A 22614-nucleotide genomic window follows, 5' to 3' on the forward strand; every position below is an offset into this window, starting at 1 on the left:
ATAGCATTACATTATTGAGCAAAATAACTCTTTATTGTTTGACATTCCTGTTAACCATGTAAAGCCAAGATAGCAAAGTAAGTGTGGGCTGTGTTCCCTATTGCGCATCGTTTGAATCAATTTCTGAATTAAACATATGCAAACTTATTCAGAGAGGAAAGCACTGTGAAAAATCTCATTTGGTATGTTCAGTTGCTAGTGAAGGAAACAATGCTACTAATAATTTGAATTCCTGAATTTCAGGTTGGGTTTGCTGGTCTAGTGGTTGTACCAAAGAAAGAGGAAAGATACTTATTTTAAAGGGTGTTGGTATAAGTTAGTACAAGCTGGCTGTGAATGTATTCAGCTCAAAGTGGAAAGAAGACACATCTATTACTCCCTCAGCAGCTCCTTGAGCATGTTGGCTTTGATTCTGTGGAAGAAGCCATTCAAGTTGTCCATGGTTGTAACTTTGACTCGTGTTTCAGAAGCAAGAGTTTTTCATATAGGGAGTTGGTGTTTGTGGCAGCCTAAGCTCTACAATGTGTCATTGAGTCTTCATGGCATTGTAGTTTTTTTCCCTTTGGATGAGAATTTGTTAGTCAAAAATATTTCTCAGATACACTGCTTGTGGTTCCAGTGGGTGTTTTCATTGTGCATAGTTTCTGTCCTTCATGCCATGCCAAATATTTGGTTCTTAAAAAAATAATGGACCAGAAAATGTAGACTTCAATTTTGTTGACTGCATATTATCTTCTGTCTGAAGATCCAGGGAATGCTAAGCCAGCATCTTCAGAGAACAAAGTTTAAAATTACTAACATCAGTGTATAGACAGGACACAAATAATAGAAAGCAGAAATAAGCTTTGTTTTACAAATATGCAGAAAACTGTAAGACATTGAGTCTAAATTCCTTGTGAACTGTATTTTCAGGAAGGGTGCATTAATTCTGTGGAATTAGCCCTACATTTCATTGTGAGCTGTAATCCTTAACGCTACATTTAGTGAAACAAGGAGCTAAGGTGACTGGAATGTCACTGAAAGGATTCCATGTTATTCTTTGTGATGCCATTGGAAGCAGGTTGGCTTGGGAAAAACAGCAAATTATTTGAATGCCAGAGTTCTAGCAAACAGTAGGGAAATTGCCCTTTCTTGATACATTACATATGTCCTTCAGTTTTTGGACTTGGGCCTAATATTGTGTAAGGCAGAGGTTGGCAGCTCTTCAGGAGTGAGGCACCAGATTGTATTCTTCTTTCACGAAGTCGAGGTTAAGAATGCTGCTTGAAAACATTCAAACGTGCTGTCAGGCAGAGTTTGGAAGCAGCTGGCTGTCAGACTGACAAGATGGCACCTGGCAGCTGGGGGACAGTGTGGGGTCGTTGTGAGGGGCTGGGCTCCCTGTCCCCGCGCTGCCAGAGCCAGGAGTACTCTGTGGACACTGAGGCTCCTGGTGCTCTGGCCCATGCCAGCAATGCCAGGGATGTGGGCCTCTGAAAATCTACCCACCTCTTGTTTGCCATGTACATTAGAGTTGGAAACTGCAAGCCCGGTAGGAAGCTGTTCCATGTATCTAAATTTGTCTGTTGTAATTGCTATTACTGTGAAGTTTGGCATAAAGTTCTTGTGCTAGGCTGGCTTAATGTGGCTCTGCAGAGATGTTTTTATAACAGGTATTTTTTGAGACTGGCTGGTCACTATAAAACCAGAGCTCATCAGTTAACCAATAATGTCCTCTTTCACATGGCATTTTTCTAAAATAGGAACAAGCATGAGCAGATTCTTGAAACAAATTTCAAAGAAAGAATATTTGAAACACCTGAGCATATGCAAAAAGATGCTCTTTGTGAAGTGATGTGGAGTATTATTATGATGTCTGTATTGGCTGTATTAATCAAGAAGTAATATAGGATAGCATGGGATAGTAATCTGTAGGCTTCCTTTAGAATCTGACCTTTGACAAAGAGCTCTAGCTGTTTTATATGCTTAATGACTCCTGTGAGTACTGATTATCAGGTAACCTGGAGCCATGTCTGAACAGTGAGCAAAACTATGCTTTTTTCAAACCTACTGCAAGTGGGCATGAGTTTGCTTCTTCTATTGTGGTATCATTCATACAAACATACTGGTGGTGTGTCTAGTGTAACATGTTTCAAGACTGTGCCTGTCAGTGCTTCCCTCAGAAAGTGTAGCACGTTCAGGAAGCAACAGTCTGATTACAGGTAGCTGCCTCTTGGTTTTAAGACAAGGCTTATAACAGTATCAGAAGCTTTCAAATGCAGTTACGGAATGAGACATTTATGGTGTAGATACCCCGGAGTACCACTTCTGCCACCTGTCAGCATCTGCACCATATTGCCTATGACAGCTAGATAAATTTTCTCATTTAGAAAATATAAATGGCTTCTACATAAAAAACATCTGAAAATATCTGTTTTATTTCTATCACTATCGTGGTGATTTTGGTAATTGCATAATAAGTAGCATCATTTTCTTTCTTAAATTCAAGAAAAGTATATGAATGTGTGATTATTTTGAATTTAGTAGCATGTACTAAGTAGTAAAAATATGTAACCGTATAATTTATAATACACATTTTAGTCATATTTCATGTTTTCTTTTCCCAGGAGCTGTGATCGTCTCCACTCCACAAGATGTAGCTTTATTGGATGCATGCAAAGGAGCTGAAATGTTTAGGAAAGTCCATGTGCCTGTAAGGCTTTACATTAAAAATGCTAGTAGATTGTTTTTCCAAAACCTAAAAAAAAAATTCCATGTACTTCAGTAGGTGAATAAACCATTCAGGAATCACTTGAATTTAATAAATTCTTGTTAAAAAAAATATAGATTAGAATCCATCTTATGTCTATATCAGGAGCTTGCTTTAGTAGAAAGGAAAGATTTTTTCTAAGGCTGAGGTTGTGATAGTACTTGATTTCTTTTAAATGAGTTTGTTTAATCAATGAGGATGAATCAGATTGCTAAACAGAGTATCTTATGAAGTAATGTGTGTTTTCCAATCATACCGTCTTACTATATCCTCACTGTGTGTCCTCTTCAGCACAGTCTGTGTTGAAGCTTAAGGAATAAAATGAAGCATTATCATGAAAAGGTAAGACCTGGTGACTGGTTCAGTTGCATTTGAACTCAGCATCTAATACAACATCTTTGCTGTGAATTTTAGTTTGATTTAGAATGGTCTGAAAATTTCAACAAATCGAAAGATCACATTTAATATCTTATCTATCACAGATCAAATTAATAGCAGCCAAGCTTATTCTCAGTGCATGATTTTCTGGCACATACCAAATTGTCACTTTGTCATCCGAAGGCTGTTGTGACTGTCACAACAAGTGGGAGGCAGTCTATACGTCACTTAGATTTTCACGAGGATTATAGCTTAAATGGTAATTTGCTTATTTGGGAAATGCAAAGTCTAAAAATATTAAAATGGATTAGGGGAAAATATTAACCAGGGTGATATCTTCGACTCGGTATTTTCTACATGTTCTGTAGGAAGTTGCTAAGTAACTGAACGTTATACTCTAGAGTATGTTCATGAAGAGATACATGCAGTTAGTGAGAAAACATAAACTGAAATGCTTTCTTATCTCAAACAGCAAAGAAAGAAAGGCATTTTCTTTAAAAACATCTTTTCTTGCTTACCTGTGTGAAGGTTACTTCTGTGCTTTATTAAGAAAGGAAATTTCTTTCAGAGCTAGTGCTTTGTTAATTTAAAAAATGCAACGGCAACCTTGAAGTGACTGTTTTCCCTTTTTGTTTTAATTTACAGAACAGCTTAACAAAAGAAATAAATTGATAAATTACTTATTGTTAACTGTTCCTTAAGCATATTTGCACCAAAATGAATGGATAGCAGCATTTATCATGTGTTACTAGAAGAAAAACAAAAACCCATAACAGAAGGACAACATATGGAGTATTTTGTTTTGATTTTACATTTGATTTTGCTAGAATAATGCAGAATTATTTTCTTCAAATAAAACTGTGTTTAAGTTAGTACTTTGCTGAATTTTCCTTTTTATTTAATGAGAAATTACCAAGATTTTTTTCTGAGTCTGTTTTGTTCAGTGTTCTTTGAAGAGAATGGACTCAAAATAAGAAAACCATGCATTGAGAATAAGGTTGTCTGCTATTAATTTGACCAGTGATAGATATTAAATGTGATCTTTGATTTGTTGGAATTTTCAGACCTTTCTAAACCAGTAAAATTCACAGCAAAGCTGTTGTATCAGATGCTGAGTTTGAATGGTCAGCAGATCTTACCTTTTCATGGTACTGCTTAATTTTATTCTAACCTTGCAGGTACATCGGTACAGAAGTGTAATTTCCCTCAGTGTGAAAGTAGCTCCTGTCTAGGTGTTACATTTTGAAGTGTCAACTAAATCTGAGGATCTGAAGAAAGTTTAGTTAAATATTTTAATGGAAAATTTCATATTATATAACCTGAGCTTTACATCAAAGTGGTGGAATTTGTGGGGCTGTGCCTAAATTGCATAATCTGATTATATAATTGACCTATCTTTAAAAATCTAATATTTAAAATCTTAAACCTAGTATTTGAAATAGTGCTTGCAAAGAGTTTATTTGTCAAAGAAGTGGAGAGTCTATAGGTTGCTGAGCTCTGAGTCTTTGAGCATGCTTGCTTATATTTAATGCAGTCTCTCTGTTGTATGTATAGGCTTAGATACACCACCTTCCCCTCACCCCCACAGTCATTAGTTACCAAAGGCTCAAATGATGTATGTAGTATTACCACAGTAAAGTCACAAGTTTTTGTCCTTTATTGCACTGAAATTAAAGTAGAACAAATGAAGAAGCTGATGAAAAGCTGGCTTTGAGAGTCAGGATTAGAACCAGCATTGCTATGTAAAAGTCTTATTTTCAGTCTTAGGACATAGAGATTAGGAGTGCCATCTCTTGTGTGGTGGAGCACACCTGGTAAGGAAGGCATTTGCAGAGTGATGCTGACCCCCATCACAACAAGTTTTAAGATTCTTGCCCATTATATGAGTTTGGTCACTGATTTAATGCATCCCAGAGGCTTGCTCTGGGCAAGTCACAAGAAAAAGTGAGTTATTTTGAGTATTTAGGAAAAAATTGCCTACTTTTGCCTGCTGAAATTGAATTCAGTTCAGTATGGCTTATCTTATCAATCATATCCCTGAAAGAAAAAGACAGGGATTTAAGTCTGCAGCTTTTCTTATAACTTTCTGGAATTGGAAGGTTATGATGTGGATTCTACGTGTTTTAAAAAACTGCTTGTGTAACTTTCTAAGATCTATTACAGTTGTTTATTTAGCTATGTAACTACTGCTATTTCTGTAACATCCAAAGTACCCAGCCAAGATTTGTGTTTCACATTGGGAGTGGAAGTTAGATTAGAGTCAATGATTGCTCATTATAAGATGAAAGATAGGCAGACAGAAATACTGTGCACATTTGCTTGAAGCATTAAAACATCAGGTGACTGACTGATGGTTATGTAGGAAGTCAATGAACTGCAGAACTGTAACCCTGATCACTTCAGTCTCCATCAGACTGGAGGCAGATCTCAGCACCATCCATCCTAAATACAGTGAATGGTTTAAGTGGGTTTCTCAGGAGTTGTCTCCTTTTGTAAAGACAGAGAGCTCTCATTTTCTCACTGTATTTTCTTTAAATTAGAAGGTAGTATATTTGGATTTTGACATGATTTGTTGTGTCCATAAGAAATATGTGAACATTCAGAAGCAGTGTGTGTGCAGATAATTCCTAATGAAAGATTTCTTCATTTCCTGGTATTCCTTGATAGATGTTTTGGTTTAAAAATGATTTGACTAAATGAAATTCAGTTCTGTGCATTATAACTCTCCTCTCCTCTGCTGCTATGGGTTAGCTCCTGCACTGTGGTGCATTTCTTGTCATTCCTGAGCCAACTTTGCCAAGAAATGTAGAGGGAAAGGACCTCATGAAGGACTCAAATAGGATTCACACATACTTAAGGGATAGTTTGCGTAGACAGTAACAGCTGCTTTGAAGCTTTTCCAGTTCTGTTATTTGAACAGGGAAATGAGAGTTATTACTGACTTCATTAGCAAGACCTATTACTTTGTATGTTTAAAAGCTCTGAAGATCATAGTGAACTCTCTTCCTCCTGTAAATGTCTCTGCAGAAATATGCATGTTAAAATACACTTCAGCACTAAAGCTGTGTATATTTCCACAGATTCTATATTAAACCAGGTGTTTATAATTGGAAACTTAATATTCGAAAATATTTCTTCATATTTCGGAAGAATAATTTATATATTAATAATTATGCCTATTAATTGGCTGAAAAATAGGAACAACACTGAAAAAATAAAAACGAACATGTAATGCTGAAATGGCATTTGCTTTAGTAGGATTTGTTGAAATGAAACCAAAAAAGAGCAGTAAGAGCTCTAAAAGTGAGAGAGCATTGCGGATACAGCTGCATCTCAGCATCTGCATTAACTGTGGCAGAAGGACCTCTTAATTATTATGCTGTCAAAGAATTAATGAAACAGCTATAATTATCCATAACTAGTCACAAAACAATAGTAGGGTACATAACTTTTTCTTTAATTGTGAATTCAATGAATCATAAATGTTATATTACTACTTTGAGGAGAACAGAAAGTTCAAACCCCAAGATACCTGAAGATGAATGAATTAAAGTATAAATGTAAAATTCCCTTGTTTTTTTTCCTGTGCTGCAGAAAATGGCTTCCCTGTATCCTAGTTTAAATACTATTTTACTTTTCTCAAATAATACTCCTTTCAGTATTATCCAGTTTACCAACACAGTGGAAAATTCCATGAGTAATTTAAAGAGAGCAGGAGGAATGCACAAAACTAGAATGCTCAGGGAAACTTAAAGTGCAAAATTCTACAAAGTAAATAACAGCTTTTTGACCTTGAAAATATCAATTTATATTTTCAAAAGTTGGCTATAATATGTGACATATCTAGATAATATAAATCTTAATGTGAAATTCTGTAACATGAAATGTGTTAAAGTAGGTCTGTTGATTAGCAAATGGGTAGAATCTTTCACCCTATAGTGTTTGAATGCTGTTTCCATCACGTTTGGAAGTGCTTCTCTGCCTCAGTGAACAGTTTGGTTTGCTAGATGAATAAAATGAGATCAATGCTATAATTAGCATTATTGTACATTGTAAAAGAAGATTTTTGTGTGAATGATTTGGCAAATTTTCTTTTGACGTATTTTGCAAGGATGATGTGGAACACCTGGCATCAACAGAAAGGTACCAAATATGCGTGTGTTAGATTTTCATGCTGTGGTTTTTGCCACTTTGTTTCACGTAATTATTTCTTTTGTTTGATCTTTAAAATGTGTTTCTGCTCTTTAGAAGAATTTGAAAACACTTCCCTACAGGATAACTTACAAAAAATATCTTAAAAGTATGTCTGATTGTGTAATTTCTTGTAATGGTTTGTTTTTACTTTGTGTTTCCTGAAACTGCAAATTACAAAGCTATAAAACACAACATGAAATTTCTTCCAGTGTTCAGAGTTCAAAAATTAAGTACTACCAGAGACATTTCTTGGAAAGATGGGCCTTTACAAGAGATATTTTTGTTACAATTCAATTTGTTAATCTTTGAGAGTTGTAAATGTGAAAAACTTGAAATAATGCTGCTGAGATGACTAGTAAGACTTGATAATTATGTTAATGAATCTGGTATTACTGCTACTTCCCATGGTAAGTGAGTACTCTTCATTGATTCTTTGTTGATAGTCTCTTCTTTATTGTCAGAGATGAATAGCGGAATACTGTTGCTTGAATCCCAGGTTTGAACATTCCTTTCTTTTACTTTACAGGTTTTAGGACTGGTTCAAAATATGAGTGTTTTCCAGTGTCCGAAATGTAAGCATAAGACACACATTTTTGGAGCTGATGGTGTAAGAGATCTAGCAAAAACCCTTGGATTGGATATTTTAGGTAAGGATACAGAAATGGTTTTATTCTAGAAAAAAATTAAAATGATTCGTGTGTGTGAGGGAGCCATTATCTGAAGTATGGATCTGCATAATCCTAGATTACTCCATATTCAGGCATTGTTCAGATATAATAGAACTAATAACTGAAGTAGTTGAATGTCACAATTTTTCTATGTGCTGTTCCTTATCAGGATCATTATTGTAAATGGGATGTGGACTAAATGTGAAAATTTTGAATTGCATCTTAAATCTTTTTTGATTTATAAATAATCCAAAACATGAATTGCTTTTATAATGATGTGTTAGTCTACCTGAAATTCATTTTTATTGATCATACAACCATTTTTTCAAATAACCAAGAGTTCTGTTTGGTCTTGTATAACAGACCTAAGCTCTGTCCATTAGTGTCAATGGAAGTTTTCTTATTTGTTTAATTTAAATGAAATGAGTTGTTACATATTGTAATAAATATGGTAAATAGTAATGTATAAATGCAATTGTAATAAATATGGTAATTTGAAATTCAGTTCCTGCAAGCAGTTGGTTTTGTGCCCTTATGAAGATATCCTGACTCCTGTATGGAAGCAAAAATATATGTTTTCTTTTTAGAAAGACATATTTCAACCTGTGCTATCAATAAAAAAAAAAAAACAGAATATAACGCAGTGTAATTAAGTTGGTAAATGGGATAATTGCATGTGCTAATGATATGTTTCCATGTATTACTATAATTATCTCAGTGATTTTCCAAAGTTAATTCATTAAAAAGAACCAGGAAGCTCACTTAAAAAGATCAACACAGAAACATCAAGGTCTGACATAAACTTAAGACAGCACAGCAGCACATAATTAAAGACATGCTTTTGGGCTGTCTTTTAGTTTTCTGAAAATATAATGAGTTGTGATCAGAGCCCAAGGGGACTTCTGCAGCCCTGGGTTATGGGGATGGATGCAAATCCTCTGCAAGTTGAATCCAACATGCATTGAGATACACAGGAACAAATGATGTGCTGTGCCATCAGTCCCATAGATGGGTTTTGTTATTCCCTAAGAGGACAGAACTGATTGTGATTGTATTTAATTAGGACTAATATGAGATATTTACAGGTTTACCAGGGGAGGGATGAGATGTGTGAAGACAAGCAGAGTGAAGTTTATCTTCAAACTGTCAGCGAAAGACCAGACTAAGATTAAGAATAATGCCCCAAGGGTTAAATTTAGAATTACTTGATCAGATTAGTATGCTCCTCCTTCCAGGGATGACCATTGTATAATACCATATGGTATTATAAGAATTACTGCTTACAGATTTTACATTAATCTGTTCCAAATGGAACTTTTATCCCAATGTTATTTGAATTCTGCTCAAAAGCCTTGAGAACCTTAATATAAATGTATATAAAATGTATATATTTAAAATTAGTATTTATTATTTTATTTTCCTTGTATTTTGTAACACCTATGGCTCTTCTGTTTGTTCAGCTAAGCACCTAGTTCTCTTGTGAAACCTGACAAGGTTTTAGTTTCCATGATAACATCTGAGAAATTCTGCAAGCTAACAATATGCAAGGTTTTGAATGCTCTGTTACTTGTCGAGATCATTCTTGTAAATGGGATGCTCAGATTTGGCTGCCTTTAGTGTCACTGAATACCTCCTTTATTTTTGTTTATGGCAGAAGACAATTAGGAGTTGCCAGTACACTTTGACTGTAGTTCATTATTTCATATACTTCTGATGGTCTCATCTTTTTATTTTTCCCTAAAGAAAAATGTGCCAAATTTTGTGAAAAAGACACTGTGCTGCTGATTGTTTCTCGCCCTGTCTCTGATACTCCCCTATTTTGCTTTCTTTTTTTTTTTTTTGAAGTTTGATAACTGTAACTGACCAGAAAGCTACACCTTTGTATATATAATGCTATGATAATAATTTCTGTACACTCCATCCTGGCCTTTGCACTTCAGAAGTTTTTAAACTCTATCATTTAATAGAACCAGCAACAATGTTGTTAAGGTATATGAATTAAACTGATACAGTTTCTGAGACCAGTCAAGATTGAACTATGATAGGCTGTTCTGCCTCCATCCATCCATGATATAAAATGGAGCTGTATCTTCCATTAAAAGAAAGTTGGTCTTCGGTTCACTTTGTAATTATCTATGTAGCAATGAACCAAACATGGGAACTTCAAGTTTTCTTTAGTACTGAAAAACTGTATTTCAGGAAGTATGTTTCAGAGTGGATTAGGGCTGCTAATTGATTCTCCTTTAGAGTGTTCCTTTCCTCTCAGACAGTTCTCTGCTTGTTTGAGAAGCAGAGTATAAAGATTTCTGTTGGGAAGAAAAATTAGTTGAATAGTTGTCTACCTTTTAATTAGATCCAAAGCCTTATAAGGGCAAAACCAATGAAATTATTTAGATATTATGTATTCAAATAAGTTTTTGAACAGTGATTAAAATCTTAAAACAGCACTGAAAAGAATATAAAATGAGGGGATAGGCTGAAGAGTAAGTTGCATGATGAGCATTTGCCTAACACTCAAGCAATTTTTTTAATGCACACAAACCAATTTGTATCTCAGCCTGTGTTCTGCTGTGTATTCAAGTCAAAAAAGCAAACTGCCTTCTCTAATTAATGACTTCAAAGCATAGTGCTTCCTATTCAGAGAAGAAAAATCAAGAATATGTTTGGCATTAATCGTTATAGATTTACAGAAACTGTATTGTAGCCAATTTTCATTTTAAACACTAGTTTTTTGAGATTGAGTATTGCAAAGAATATACTGAACTGAAATTCTTTGTCAATTTGCTTTAGATCTATTTTAAGGAAACATTTAATAAATATTAGGTCTTCATTTATGTGTATCTTGGTATTTTTCATCCAGGTGACATTCCACTGCATGTTAATATACGGGAGACGTGTGATTCAGGACAGCCTGTTGTGGTCTCACAGCCTCAGAGTGATGCCGTAAGTTTGGTGCACTGCACTGAAAATGGCAATGTGCTTGTTGTGCATGGAAAGTGTGAATGCAAAGTGCTTGTTATTGCTGAAGAGAAATGTGTATCTGATTGTAATTTAGGGAAATAAAGTAAAAGAGAGTAGTATTATCAAGTATCACAGGCCTTTCATTTTGGAATGCTGGTCATCTGTTCTGTGGGTTTGGTTTTGTTTAATTAGGTTGAATCATTCAGAGTAGCAAAGATTTGATCCAGCTTCTGGCATGCCAAGAAGAAGAAGGTCAGTGTCAAGCCTCATGGGACCATGCAGCTAATGTAGGTCCTCTAGAAATGTCAATTGAGCCTTTGGTTGTTGAGCCTGGAAACTGTCAAAGGGTCCTATCAAAAGATGTTGGCAACAAAATCTGTGTATTGTCAGTACCTGGGTTATTTTCAGCAGGAAGCAGAGAAATTTACACAGAAGAGGAAATGCATTTTTCTGTGCCTTTACCCTAATATTTTATTGCCTAAGGAAAATATGAGTTGTTGAGGTGATGGGAGTGAAATATGCAAGTCTGTAAAGGAAAGCAGTTGCAAATACAAATTTAATTAACAATGATAGTATAAGATTTTCCTGGCTAGTGTTTTCTCTTGTTCCTCTGCTTGAGTTTGTTTGCCAGGCTCTGTAGGGCAGGTTGTCTGCCACATTGTGTTTGCACAGTATATGGCATGATACAGCCTCACTCTTGACTGTTGCTTGGATGTTACTATAAAAAAAAATTAAAAAAAAATAAATGCTGATAATAGATGCTAGAATCAAGTTCAAGTAGAGATAAGGTAGAATGTACAAATAAGGTAACCTTTCTAATAGCGTGATTGCTAGGCAAATGCTGAAATAATTTTTCCTTCCCATTTTTTTAGAATAATCCATCCTTAACAACATACTGATTGGGATTCTGAAGGAACAGTGACAGTCTTAAAATTGTCATACAACATTTTGTTTTGAAAGAGAAGCGGCAGCCCTATGGCATGTTGATTTCTAATAAATTTCTAATCTTTGCTTGGCTGGGGCAAGGCCCTCGCTGATCCTCTGTGTAATAATGTAGTGACCTTGAGTCTAAATCCTTGAGAAAACGAATCATTATAATCAATATGGTGGTTTCTATCTGGGAAGTTTGATCAGCAGTGTGAAGGTTTGAATAGATGCGTGGCTTAGGTCAAAGTTGAAGCAGAACAGCTGAGTAAACCAAGATGGAAGGCTCACAGCTCACAGTATCCAAAATCTGTAATAACCAAAAGTCCATAGCCTGCAGGATTATCAGTCTACAAATTCAGACATGTAGGATTGCATTCTGAAAATTTAAAGAGATGAAAAAGTCTGTTATGTTGCCATCTGTTCCTCCTTGGACTTGGTGAAGAAGGAAGGGGTTATAAGCACCATTTGTGGCAACTAAGTTAAATATGAAGAGGAATAAAGATTGACAAATATGTGTGACTCTGGGGAAAACTTTTAATGTTATTCTCTGCCATCCTATCTATGAGATAATAATTCTCCTCAGAGAATGAGGCTTTTTTAGATGCTACTAATCTCTACAGAATTAAAAAGAATTTCCCTTTATCCCTGGTTTGCTTTTCATTTTAAAGACACAGAATATTATTGTTGTTCTCTTATATTTTAAAAGAAGAATTAAAATCTTAGCACATAACTGTGGTGGGAGAGGTCATATAAGGTCAGATTCTAATCTTTAATACATGACACCCATCACAGTGTTTTGCAAATAAGTTAAAATTGTGGCTGTTCGTGCATGAACAATCACAATTTTTCAGACAGAGAACAGCAACTCTGCACACATGGAACTTATCTCTGTTCCTGTCCCTTGAATTTAGAGGGTTTTTTTACCAAAAAATTCTGTGCTGTTTTTGTTAGGACACACAAATGAAATACAGAATCACAGAAATAAAATAATACCAAGTTGATTCAAACAATGGGGAATAAGGATGGTGATTGACTTCTCAGAAACCCAGCATGCTGTCACACCTTCTAAGCTTTGTCAAGACTAGAATAAAGGGTGTTTCTAATATATGTTAGTTAATGCTTTTTTTGCTTACACAACTACCATGGGGCTCAACTTGCCTTGCCAATATATATAAGTATAGCTCTCACTCTACACTAGAATTTGTAAATGTGTTAGCAAACCTGTCTAAATTTGTTTTTTGAAAGCTTATATGTGGTTGATGGAAAAGGAAAACTTCTTTTTCACAATTGACAAGGAAATTACTTAAAAACAAAACAACCCTTCCAGAAAAAAAAGAAAATTACTTGTAGAATTTGGCATGTGTCAAGTTAGAAAGTTCTTCCTCAGGGAAGGCACAGAATACATAGGACTTGTCTACTTACTGAAAGGGCTGACTATATAAGACAAGAGGAAATGGCCACAAGTTGCACTGGAGGAGGTTTAGATGGGATATTAGGAAAAATGTATTTGCTGAAAAGGTTATTAAGTATTGGAACAGGCTGCCCAGGGAAGTGGTTGAGTCACCATCCCTGAAGGTATTTAAAGGACGAATGTGTGGTGCTTTGGGGCATGGTTCAGTGGTGGACTTGTCAGAGCTAAGTGAACAGTTGGACTCAATGATCTCACAGGTTTTTTCCAACCAAAAGGACTCTGTGATTTTTATATAGCTAAAGGGTGTGAATGTTTAATGGCCAGGGTTCTCTTCTGGTAAAGCTTGAGACAGTCCCCAAGGAGAAATAAACAGTGCTAGTAAAATGATTTTCCTCTTCATATAACATTGTCTTTGTTAATGTTTCTGTCAGCTTAGTTGTTTAAGTTGTGGCCTTTTTTAACACTCTTCATTGACAAGACTCGGTTATGTGCTGTACTTGCATGTTACTCTTAAGTGGCAGGGGTTGGTCTAACAGAAAGTGAGCAAACAGACCACAGCAATTGGGAGTGATCTGAGATCCTCTACAAAAAGATTTCTTAGTTTAATCAGCAGTGAGAACTTACCAGACCCTCTGGAGATGAGAGTCCTGGGAGCATTTTCCTCCTTCACAAAGCTGTGAAGGTAGATTGGCTGACTAGGGCTTTGATTTTTTGCTCATCCGAACATACAAGAGTTTCTAGACAGTGGAGTCTAGTAAAGGGAAATCAGGAGCATTGCTAAAGTAGTGGAACAGGGAAAACAGTAGGGACAAAGGTAGAATAGGGAAAACAAATGAGGAATCAGTGAAATCAGGTAGAATTGATCATGCTAAGATGTAAACGAACCTCCTAGGGATCATAAGAAGGAACCAGCAGCAAAAGAGGCATTTGAAAGAGGCATCCTGAAATTTGCACATAAGAGGACTAGAAACACAGCAAGAGATACAGAACATGAGTAATTAACAGTGGAGTCATTCTTCCACGAAATGAGTTAAATGTCCAGTGAACTCTCCCATCAACACTGGAGGAAAAAGCAAGTAGAGGTTCCTATAAGCGCTTTCATCTGTGAGCACTGTCCTGGTTTGAGCCAGGATGAAGTCCATTTTCTTTTTACTGATTTTTTTTTTTCTTCAGTGAGCTCTGTTTTAACTAGCAGCAAGTTTTCTAGCTAGTAGACTGTCAAACCATGACAGAGCACAAAACCCAGAGAGGTATGGGTGACAGTTTGTGGTTATTTTGTGAGGACTTCCTGCTAGAAACTTTTGGGTATATCACAACCTTGATGGCACCTCTTGCAGGTATGCACAAGCTTAAATGCAGTGCGGTGAGGAATATATGACTTGGGTAGAAGAGCCAAAATTGTCCTGGGGCAAGGAAACTAGGACCTGTGGCTGGAAAACATGCTTAATGTCACTATATCCAGCTTGGGATAAAGACCAGTGTATGATACAAACACCACATACTTCCTGGGGGAAGTTCTGTTACTGTCTGTTTCACATTTAACAATTTTAAATGTATTCAGCCTTCTTGCAGATTTCATATACATGTTGGTGAAGGATTTTGAGGTTAGTAAATTGCACACAGATCTATAAGGGGAGAGAAAAAGCCCAGTCAGGTGGAAATCAGGGGCACAAGACATCATGAGTCTGATGTAACAGGGGAAAGTAAGTCTGATTAAAAATCCCTTTTCAATTAAATTAGAAATGTTACAGGCCTTACTGTGGTATTATCCAAAGAGGCAGGTGGAATTTGTATTCAGAAAGACATTTTTTTTTTTTAGAACTATGAAGAGGTGTTGTGTGAGAAAGGTAAAAATCTACAGCCTTTTATAACTTGAAAGAAACAGTTGCAGAAAAATTGAAGTGGTGGAAGCAAATAATGTTTGCTGTTGTTTAGCTGTCATCCATAATTCCATTTAAAGAGTGGTCTCTCCAGGGTGTGATGTCTTTAAAATAAAAGTAAACGCTGCATTATATGATTTCTAGTATGCCTTATCATCCAGGCTTCCTTTGAATGATCACAGTAACATTTGGTGTGTGTAGGTTTGAATCCTTCGTTCAGGGCGTAGCTAGTACAATGCATCATCAGACCTTCATTTATGCTTCATTCTGCTGAAGAAAATTCTGAGCCTGTTTGAAGGATGTTACTGTATTGCATTTGAATTGCACTGTTCTACTTATCCATGTTATCCGTGTTGTCCAGGCAGTATGTCTGCTTTGATGTACTTAAAGGCACCTGAGTGATGTACATGCGTAATGGCACCTTGGGGCTAGCAGTGTTTCCAAACTGAGACTCCTTCAGAGGACCCCTTGATTTTTGTAACTGCTGATATATAGGATTAACTGGATGTTTCCCATGAACACTGAATATTTTTTCGAGGTATTACGTTCAGGAAACATCCAGTTTACTTGCCCATCTCCTCCGTTTCACATTGTAATTTATGGATTGACTTTTATAATCTCATTAAGTCCCCTTTCTGGGCTGAGACTTCATTGCAGCTTGGCAGGAGTTACCCAATACAGGCAAAGAAGAGTCTTAAGGTAGAACTTCCCAGAGGAAGACAGACTGGGAGAGGCCCTAGGACTCTTGCAGCAATCAAGAATTTATTTTGTTGAAATGAAGCTTTTATCTGAAGTGGAAGCTCATTTAGAGCTGTGTTTATTCTCAAGCTTTTAGTGCCTTCTGAGTTGACCACAGTAAAATACAGACGTCAGAGGGCAGCTCCAGGCATGCAGTAAAGGTTGGAGTTGTATCAAAGTAACTAGCAATTTCCATGGAAATTAAAGCTATTTAAAAATTTGATTGAACTGGAAAATGGACTGTGGTTGTGCAAAAGAGAGTGCTAATAAAAACAAAAGCTATCACCTATCATTCTTTTCATGCAGATGGTAGCTAAGTCTAGTAATTATCATAGTTACTATTTGATTGGTTGCTCGTTGCTCAGTGTTGTTAGTTTCCTTTGGCAATTCATGAAGTAAAAGCCCTTAACTGCTCAATTGAGCAGATTTAAATGTCTTATCCTTCTTTACAGGTATATGAGCATCAACAACATTGGATATTCCAGACAGTCAGACTTGCATAATTTCCCCTCTGGATTGCTGGGCTGGATAAAGCATCTTAATAGTGTTGTAGTTGTGTAATCACAAATAGAAGTTAGAAGCTCTGTCAGTACCAGGATTTACACTCTGGTGTACTAGGCCTGCAAGTGATTGGGTCAGTGTGCTTGTTCTGAGTAGCTGGTCTGGAGTTGTTTCTATGGTGTGGTTTGGGTGAAGGTGAATGTAACCTCAGCTCCTACCTGCTTTGACTTTGGTGATGGCTAAATTGTATTCTGTGTTTGTGCAGTCATTGCTCTACACTGGAAACCACTGTAGTGAGTTGTGTATAGACTAAGATCTGCCCTTCAGTGAAAGACAAACTAGCTGGTCTGTTCAATCCAATCCAATCCATGAGAACAGGGCAGAATCAGCTGCAACCCGTATGGTCGATTTGCAGTAATCTTAGCGGTGGTGCATACTTCCCTCATGGGTAAGATTTTTGGGGAGAATGAAATACCATACTGGAAAGGCTCACATTTCTCTAGGATTACCGTGGGGCTTAATTAGATGAGCTAATAAAAAGACTTAAGAGTTTAAATCTACTCTGTGTCTGTTATCTCATGACAGGGTAATGAATCAGGATGTTCTGATTATTTAGGCTAAGTAGGACTTTTCAGTCCTTGCCTGATGAACTTCATTACAAATTCTCCATTTCCTACTCCAGGATCTGTGCTGTCATTAGTCACTTCATCATCTTCCCTGCCCTGTCATTCCTAAGGAGGTTTGTGATTGAAAGATTGCTGCACTGTTTTCTGGCAGTGTTTGTACCAGTGCTGGAGAGGTGAACAGTCTCTGAATGTGTCCTCTGCCCTCCTCAGTGCTGCTCTCAGACCCCATCTGGGCAGTGTTTGTAATGAACAAGCCTGGTGTGTTTTTAGGGCATTCTCTCTTCCTGTGCACTTCTCCATCCTCTCGAAGCAGGAAGAATGTTTGGCTTCCAGCTAACTGATATGTTACTGTAAATATAAAGTTGTCCATCTGCAAAAAATGTTTTCAGAAAGACATTCTATAAACCATTCCTTCACAGCTTGCAAACCGTAAGGGGGAAAACCATTTTGCAAAGTTCACTTTTATCCTGTTAAAATGAAAATGATGCAAGTGATGAATAAGAACTCATCCTTTTTCTTCTCTGACTTTTCACCCGAAAAGCAAACAAAAACCCCAGAGTTTTCAGTTGCAACCCACCTTCTTTTGCTTTGTAATGATGGAGTAAACAGCTGAACTGAGCTGTCTACTGATGCCACATAAAAAACATCATGAGTAGAGAAAATGTTCAATACATGTAGGGTTGTTTTTATAAATGAAAGGCTAAGTCACAATCACTGAGGTTCCATTTAGACCTTTCACATAAGCTGAAGTATGTTACTGCTTATAGACAGGTCCTCACTCTTACCTCACGGATTTGTTCAAAGATAGGAAACTGAGGCTTCAAACAGTTGAATTTGTCAAAGACAAGTTGGTAGAGTTCTGCAAAGACACATGTGAGATCCTATTCTGTTCAATGTATGAAGTAGTGGTCTAGGAAAACAAAAAAGGATTCTTAGCATGTAAGACTGCTGATTATGCTAGGGCTAGGTAATACCAGCTTGCTGGCTACAAAGAGTTATGAAGTGACAGATCAGCTACTTGGCAAATGAGTGCCAGAGTACCTTGTGAAATTGATGCCTGGATATTCACAGACAGTGTTTTTTTTGGGAAAAAAAAAAATCTAGTTCATTTGTGATCTTGACATAGGGTAAAACTTATAGAAGCAATCAAGTCTCTCAAGCAAGATAGCTGGTTGCTGGCTGGCTGGTCATGGAAGTCTGTGTTGCAAGGACCCTTGCCAGTGATGTCTTTGGCTGGATGAAATGAGATTCCCTGAACTGCTGTTTAGCTCAGTTTTAGTAATGCAGCTAGTCCATGGTCCTCTGTGACTACTAGAGCATATGCAAGATCTGTTGCCACTTGATTTATGAACAGAACAGTTCCTATCTTAACTATGTACAAAACCACTGTCTGTGTTACTATTTTTGCACCTGCAAGAACATTTCTACAGTGTATTTATAATTCTGTGTGCAGTTTGGTCAAGTCTAGGGCAGGAACAGCCTGAGCAGTCTCTAGGAGGGGCCAGAGTTTCCGTACGGGTTTTTAATTGGCTCATTAAAACATATGAATTACTTTGTGCAAAGTGGGAGCTGCCTGCAGGACACTTCAAGATAGTCCAAATTTCCTACCTTCAGTGCTCATACACTGATTAGTCAAATACCTAATGCAAAGGCAGCTTGACTTCAGTCAACTACCTGATTTCAAGTTGGTCCGTTGTCTCATCTAGGCATATGTCTAGCTGGGGAGTAGCCAGACCACACAGGGAATTAATAGCTAAGTGTGGTGAGTGTTGCACATGGGCACAGCTGTGCTACCCAACTGTATTGCACTTATACCCATGGGGGAAGCTTGAATTTCATGGTGATGATTTCAGCTCTGTAGTTCTTGCCACAAAGTCACACATACAGGCGAAAACAATCCCAGCTTGGTGTTTGCATTCCTTACAAACGCAGAAAATTACATCATTTCAGTTTTGAGGTGATGCAAGGACTGACACTGTGTGGCACTGAGGCTGCAGTGCCAGAAAAGAAAACCCTATGAGGCAGGAGCAAATCCTAGAAGAGAGGAGACATGTTAGGAGTGCCTGGCCGTGCAAAAGACTGCCATCTGATTCAGACCAGTGACAGTTAGTGCTAGAGGCTCAAGTGAGAGACAGACTTTTTCTTCCTGCCCCTCAATCTCTCTTCTCAGACATTTGTTAGCTTGTTTACTATTTTAAAGGCTCGTCAGGGATACATGGTCTGACTCGAGGTTATAGGCATCTAAGCATGCTGCAGGAGGCGGGGAAGATCTGTGCGGTAGGGAATATACTGGTGAGTTCTTCTGGTGAAACCAGGAAGGTTGTCAGTGTGGGCTCCATATGCAGACTTACTTGAGAAGATGGAGAAGTAGCTTGATTACAGTAAAAGCAAGTGGAATAGTAAGGGAGTTTTATGTTGTGCTACGCAAACACAGAACACGATGCACCAGCTAGAACTTGAAGCATAACAAATTCAAATTATAGATAAGGTGTACTTTTAGAACAATGGAAGTAATCAACCTCTGCAACAATGTACAAGAGATATGTATGCACGAAAAAAAGATTCTCTTTCAGTTGAAAATCTTTGTCTTAATATTGGACACCTTTCTAAAAAGCATGCTCTATTTCAACTACAGGTTGGTACAGGAATTACTTGATTTCATTTCTTGATTTGTTCTGTGTTGGATCTTTTGTTTGTTGGTTTGGTTTTTGGTTTTTGTTTTTTTTAAGTGGATCCTCCATCTCAGTCCTGGGTCTTCAGGGTGAGGGAATTTTATAATTAATAGTGCCTGTGGGACTAAAGAGTCTTCTTCCTCAACACTTATGCTGCAGAAGGATATTGACGTTTAAGACAAATTTTTCAATCAAGTTCTATTTTCAGAGTAGTACTAAAGCTAAATTTTACACAGCCCCCACCTCCTCTGTATTTCAGATAATACTTGTACTTTTTTAATGTAATAATGCATTGTTTTTCCTGAACACAAAACTGGCTAAATTGTATGCATTTATCGTAACATGTTTTTCTTTGAAGGTGTGTGAAAGAACAGTTGCCTTATGAGATGCAAAATATTCCTTTTTATAGAAAATGAAAGGTGCTAAATATACATTTCTGTTTTTACAGGCTAAAGCCTATCTAAAGATAGCTATGGAAATAGTAAGACGACTGCCAGTACCTCCTGTTTGAAGTGTTTATCACTGAAACTTAGCAAAAAAGCAATCTTTTGGTGCTACCAATGCAGAAGAGTCCTGCTGCCTAAATACATGGATGCTATATTTTACTTCTAAGTTCTTTGTTAGGTGTAAATTTACCAGAGGTTAAGTTATGATTGAGGTATTTACTGTTTTTCAAATTGCTGTTTTGCCAAGTCCAAATGGATTGAGGTATGCAAGAGATGATGGACAATATATAACTGCTGTCTTATAACATCATCAGGCAAGAAAGGATGAAGCACATTTTTCATGTGTCCCATTTTAAGGTGAAGAATGAAAAGAACCACTCCAGCCAAGCACAGTGATGAGAGGGATGCCAAGGCATAAATCCTGCTTTAAAAATTACATTTGCAATACCTTGATTTCTGTCAATTTTGGTTCAACATTTTACTTGGTTGACTACCAAGCTGACCTTAAGTTCTGCAAAATTTTAAGAAGTAATTTTAGTTATGTAACTGCAATATTTTTCTGTATTCATCTTAGAAGAAAAATAAAAATTGCATATGCTTGGAAGAGTTCTTGTGATGAATCATGAGCATATTAATTCATTATTGGATAATCTTCAATCATGAAGCAATTCACAGTTTAGTGGAAAATAGATTAGATGACCCTAAGGCTTATTTCTTGACTGCTTTGCATTATAATGGACCCCAACAGAAGACTAGGTAACTAAGGTCTTCAGTGAAGGCCAGATGTTGTGCCTGAGTTCAGTTTACCAAGAGATACTAATAATAAAACCTAAATTTATTATTGTGTATTCCTATGTCAGTGCAGCAACTTGGAATTTGATTATAAAAATGTATTTTTCAAGTAAAGAAAACTTTGATCATCAAAACTGTGTCCTCTTGGTTTGTTTTTTTTATTGTCTTACATTTCTGTGGTATTTGTGTTGGTGTATGGAAGGGGAAGAACATGCCTTCAAGGAATGAGTTTCCATTTACAATTAAATGCTTGAGCTGACATTTAGGCTTTTTCATATACACAGTCAAGTATGGGTATCTTAACCATACTATACCATACTAGGTTTAGGCATAGTAGAGGGCTCTGCTGTTAACCTCTGTGGGACCAAGATTTTCCAAATGATTATTCATAATTTTGGATGTAGTTCTTTTTTCTTATTGCAGTGTTACATCATAAAACAGAGGTATACATTTACATTAAGAATATTTAACTAATAGGTATCTAGAATTTACATGGGAAACCTGGACAAGGGGTTCAATTGCAATTTTAGGTAGTTTTGTAAAAATGTAAATCATATACTTTAAACTGTTGATTTTTTCCTTCAAGTCAATCTCTGAACCTCCTTGCCTGCACCTTCCCCCATGAGATCTCTTACCAGCGTTCAGCTTTTTCAGTAGCATATTATCACTGGCCTGTAGAGTTGACACAAATATCCAGCTCCTTTCAGTTGTCTAATATATTTTGCAAGAATTCTTTACCTATTGTAATAGTTGATGTGTATGTCTATAAGTAATCCTGTGGTTGTTTTGGCATATTACTATTATAAATTTCCACGGAAAACCTTATACCTGACTGGTGGTTTCTCAACTTTGGCATTTATGATCTTTGTTCCATTAAGAAGTTTCTGAATGTATCTGACACCCCTCGTTCATTTTGAGACTCGGTAAACAATCAGTATACAGATATAATGTTGTTTGTTTTCCCTTTCTTTCTCATTATTTCTTGGGTTAGTCAAGGCATGAAATTTGCTTTCAAATGTCCTTTTTTTAAAAAAACTCCTTTTAATGTTTTTACCCCTTTTAATTAAGTCCTGTGGTTTTGCTCTATTGAATCCTTCACTTGCAGAACTATTTTGAATGCCTGTATCCAAAAAACTGGTTATAATGATTAAATATAGTTTCTAAACCAATCTGAAAAAGAGTATTTCATGAATATTTTTGTGGAAGAAATGTAGTAGGTGAAACCTGATGTATTGATTAAAAATTGTCAGTCATTTAAAAGATACATATAATTGTACAGAGTAGGTAGGATGTTTCTGCATGTAAGAATAGCACTGAGCGAAACCAAATTTAAAATAAGAACATACTTGTTTTATCTTTCTTATTCTCATGAGTAAAAATTTATCTATGTCCCTGCCCTGCTTCTGCAAAGGAACTGGAGGGCCTTGACACAGTGTTAATGTAACATAATTCATGTAACATACTTAATAATGTATACTTCAGTATGTGTAACATGCTAAATAATGAAACGTACTTTATGTTATAGATACACATACCAACTTTTTAAACATTATACAGTACAGTATTAAATGCATAATAATGAATTCTGGTCAACATACTAGATTTGAAGTCCTAGTTCATAAAATCACTGGTATAAATGGTTGGACTGGGGGTGGTAGTGTTTGCATCAGT

The 22614-nt window shown here is 36.5% G+C and overlaps 1 protein-coding gene across 6 annotated transcripts in view; it reads left to right on the forward strand.

Moving 5' to 3' along the window:
* The window catches only part of NUBPL (NUBP iron-sulfur cluster assembly factor, mitochondrial), a 160881-nt gene that overhangs the window by 67120 nt on the left and 71147 nt on the right, over positions 1-22614 (forward strand). For 4 of the 6 annotated variants that reach the window (XM_051622372.1, XM_051622374.1, XM_051622375.1 and 1 more), the window contains 4 exons: positions 2607-2692; positions 7848-7968; positions 10850-10932; positions 20154-21077. In XM_051622372.1, the coding sequence (XP_051478332.1) occupies positions 2607-2692; positions 7848-7968; positions 10850-10932; positions 20154-20216 (353 nt within the window). In that variant the 3' untranslated portion in view covers positions 20217-21077. Of the gene's footprint in view, positions 1-2606; positions 2693-7847; positions 7969-10849; positions 10933-20153; positions 21078-22614 lie in introns of those variants that run through there. The other 2 variants (XR_007889794.1, XM_051622373.1) reach the window with 1 other exon arrangement.

Source organism: Apus apus, chromosome 5 (genome assembly GCF_020740795.1).
Source record: "Apus apus isolate bApuApu2 chromosome 5, bApuApu2.pri.cur, whole genome shotgun sequence".
Classification (NCBI taxonomy): Eukaryota; Metazoa; Chordata; class Aves; order Apodiformes; family Apodidae; genus Apus; species Apus apus.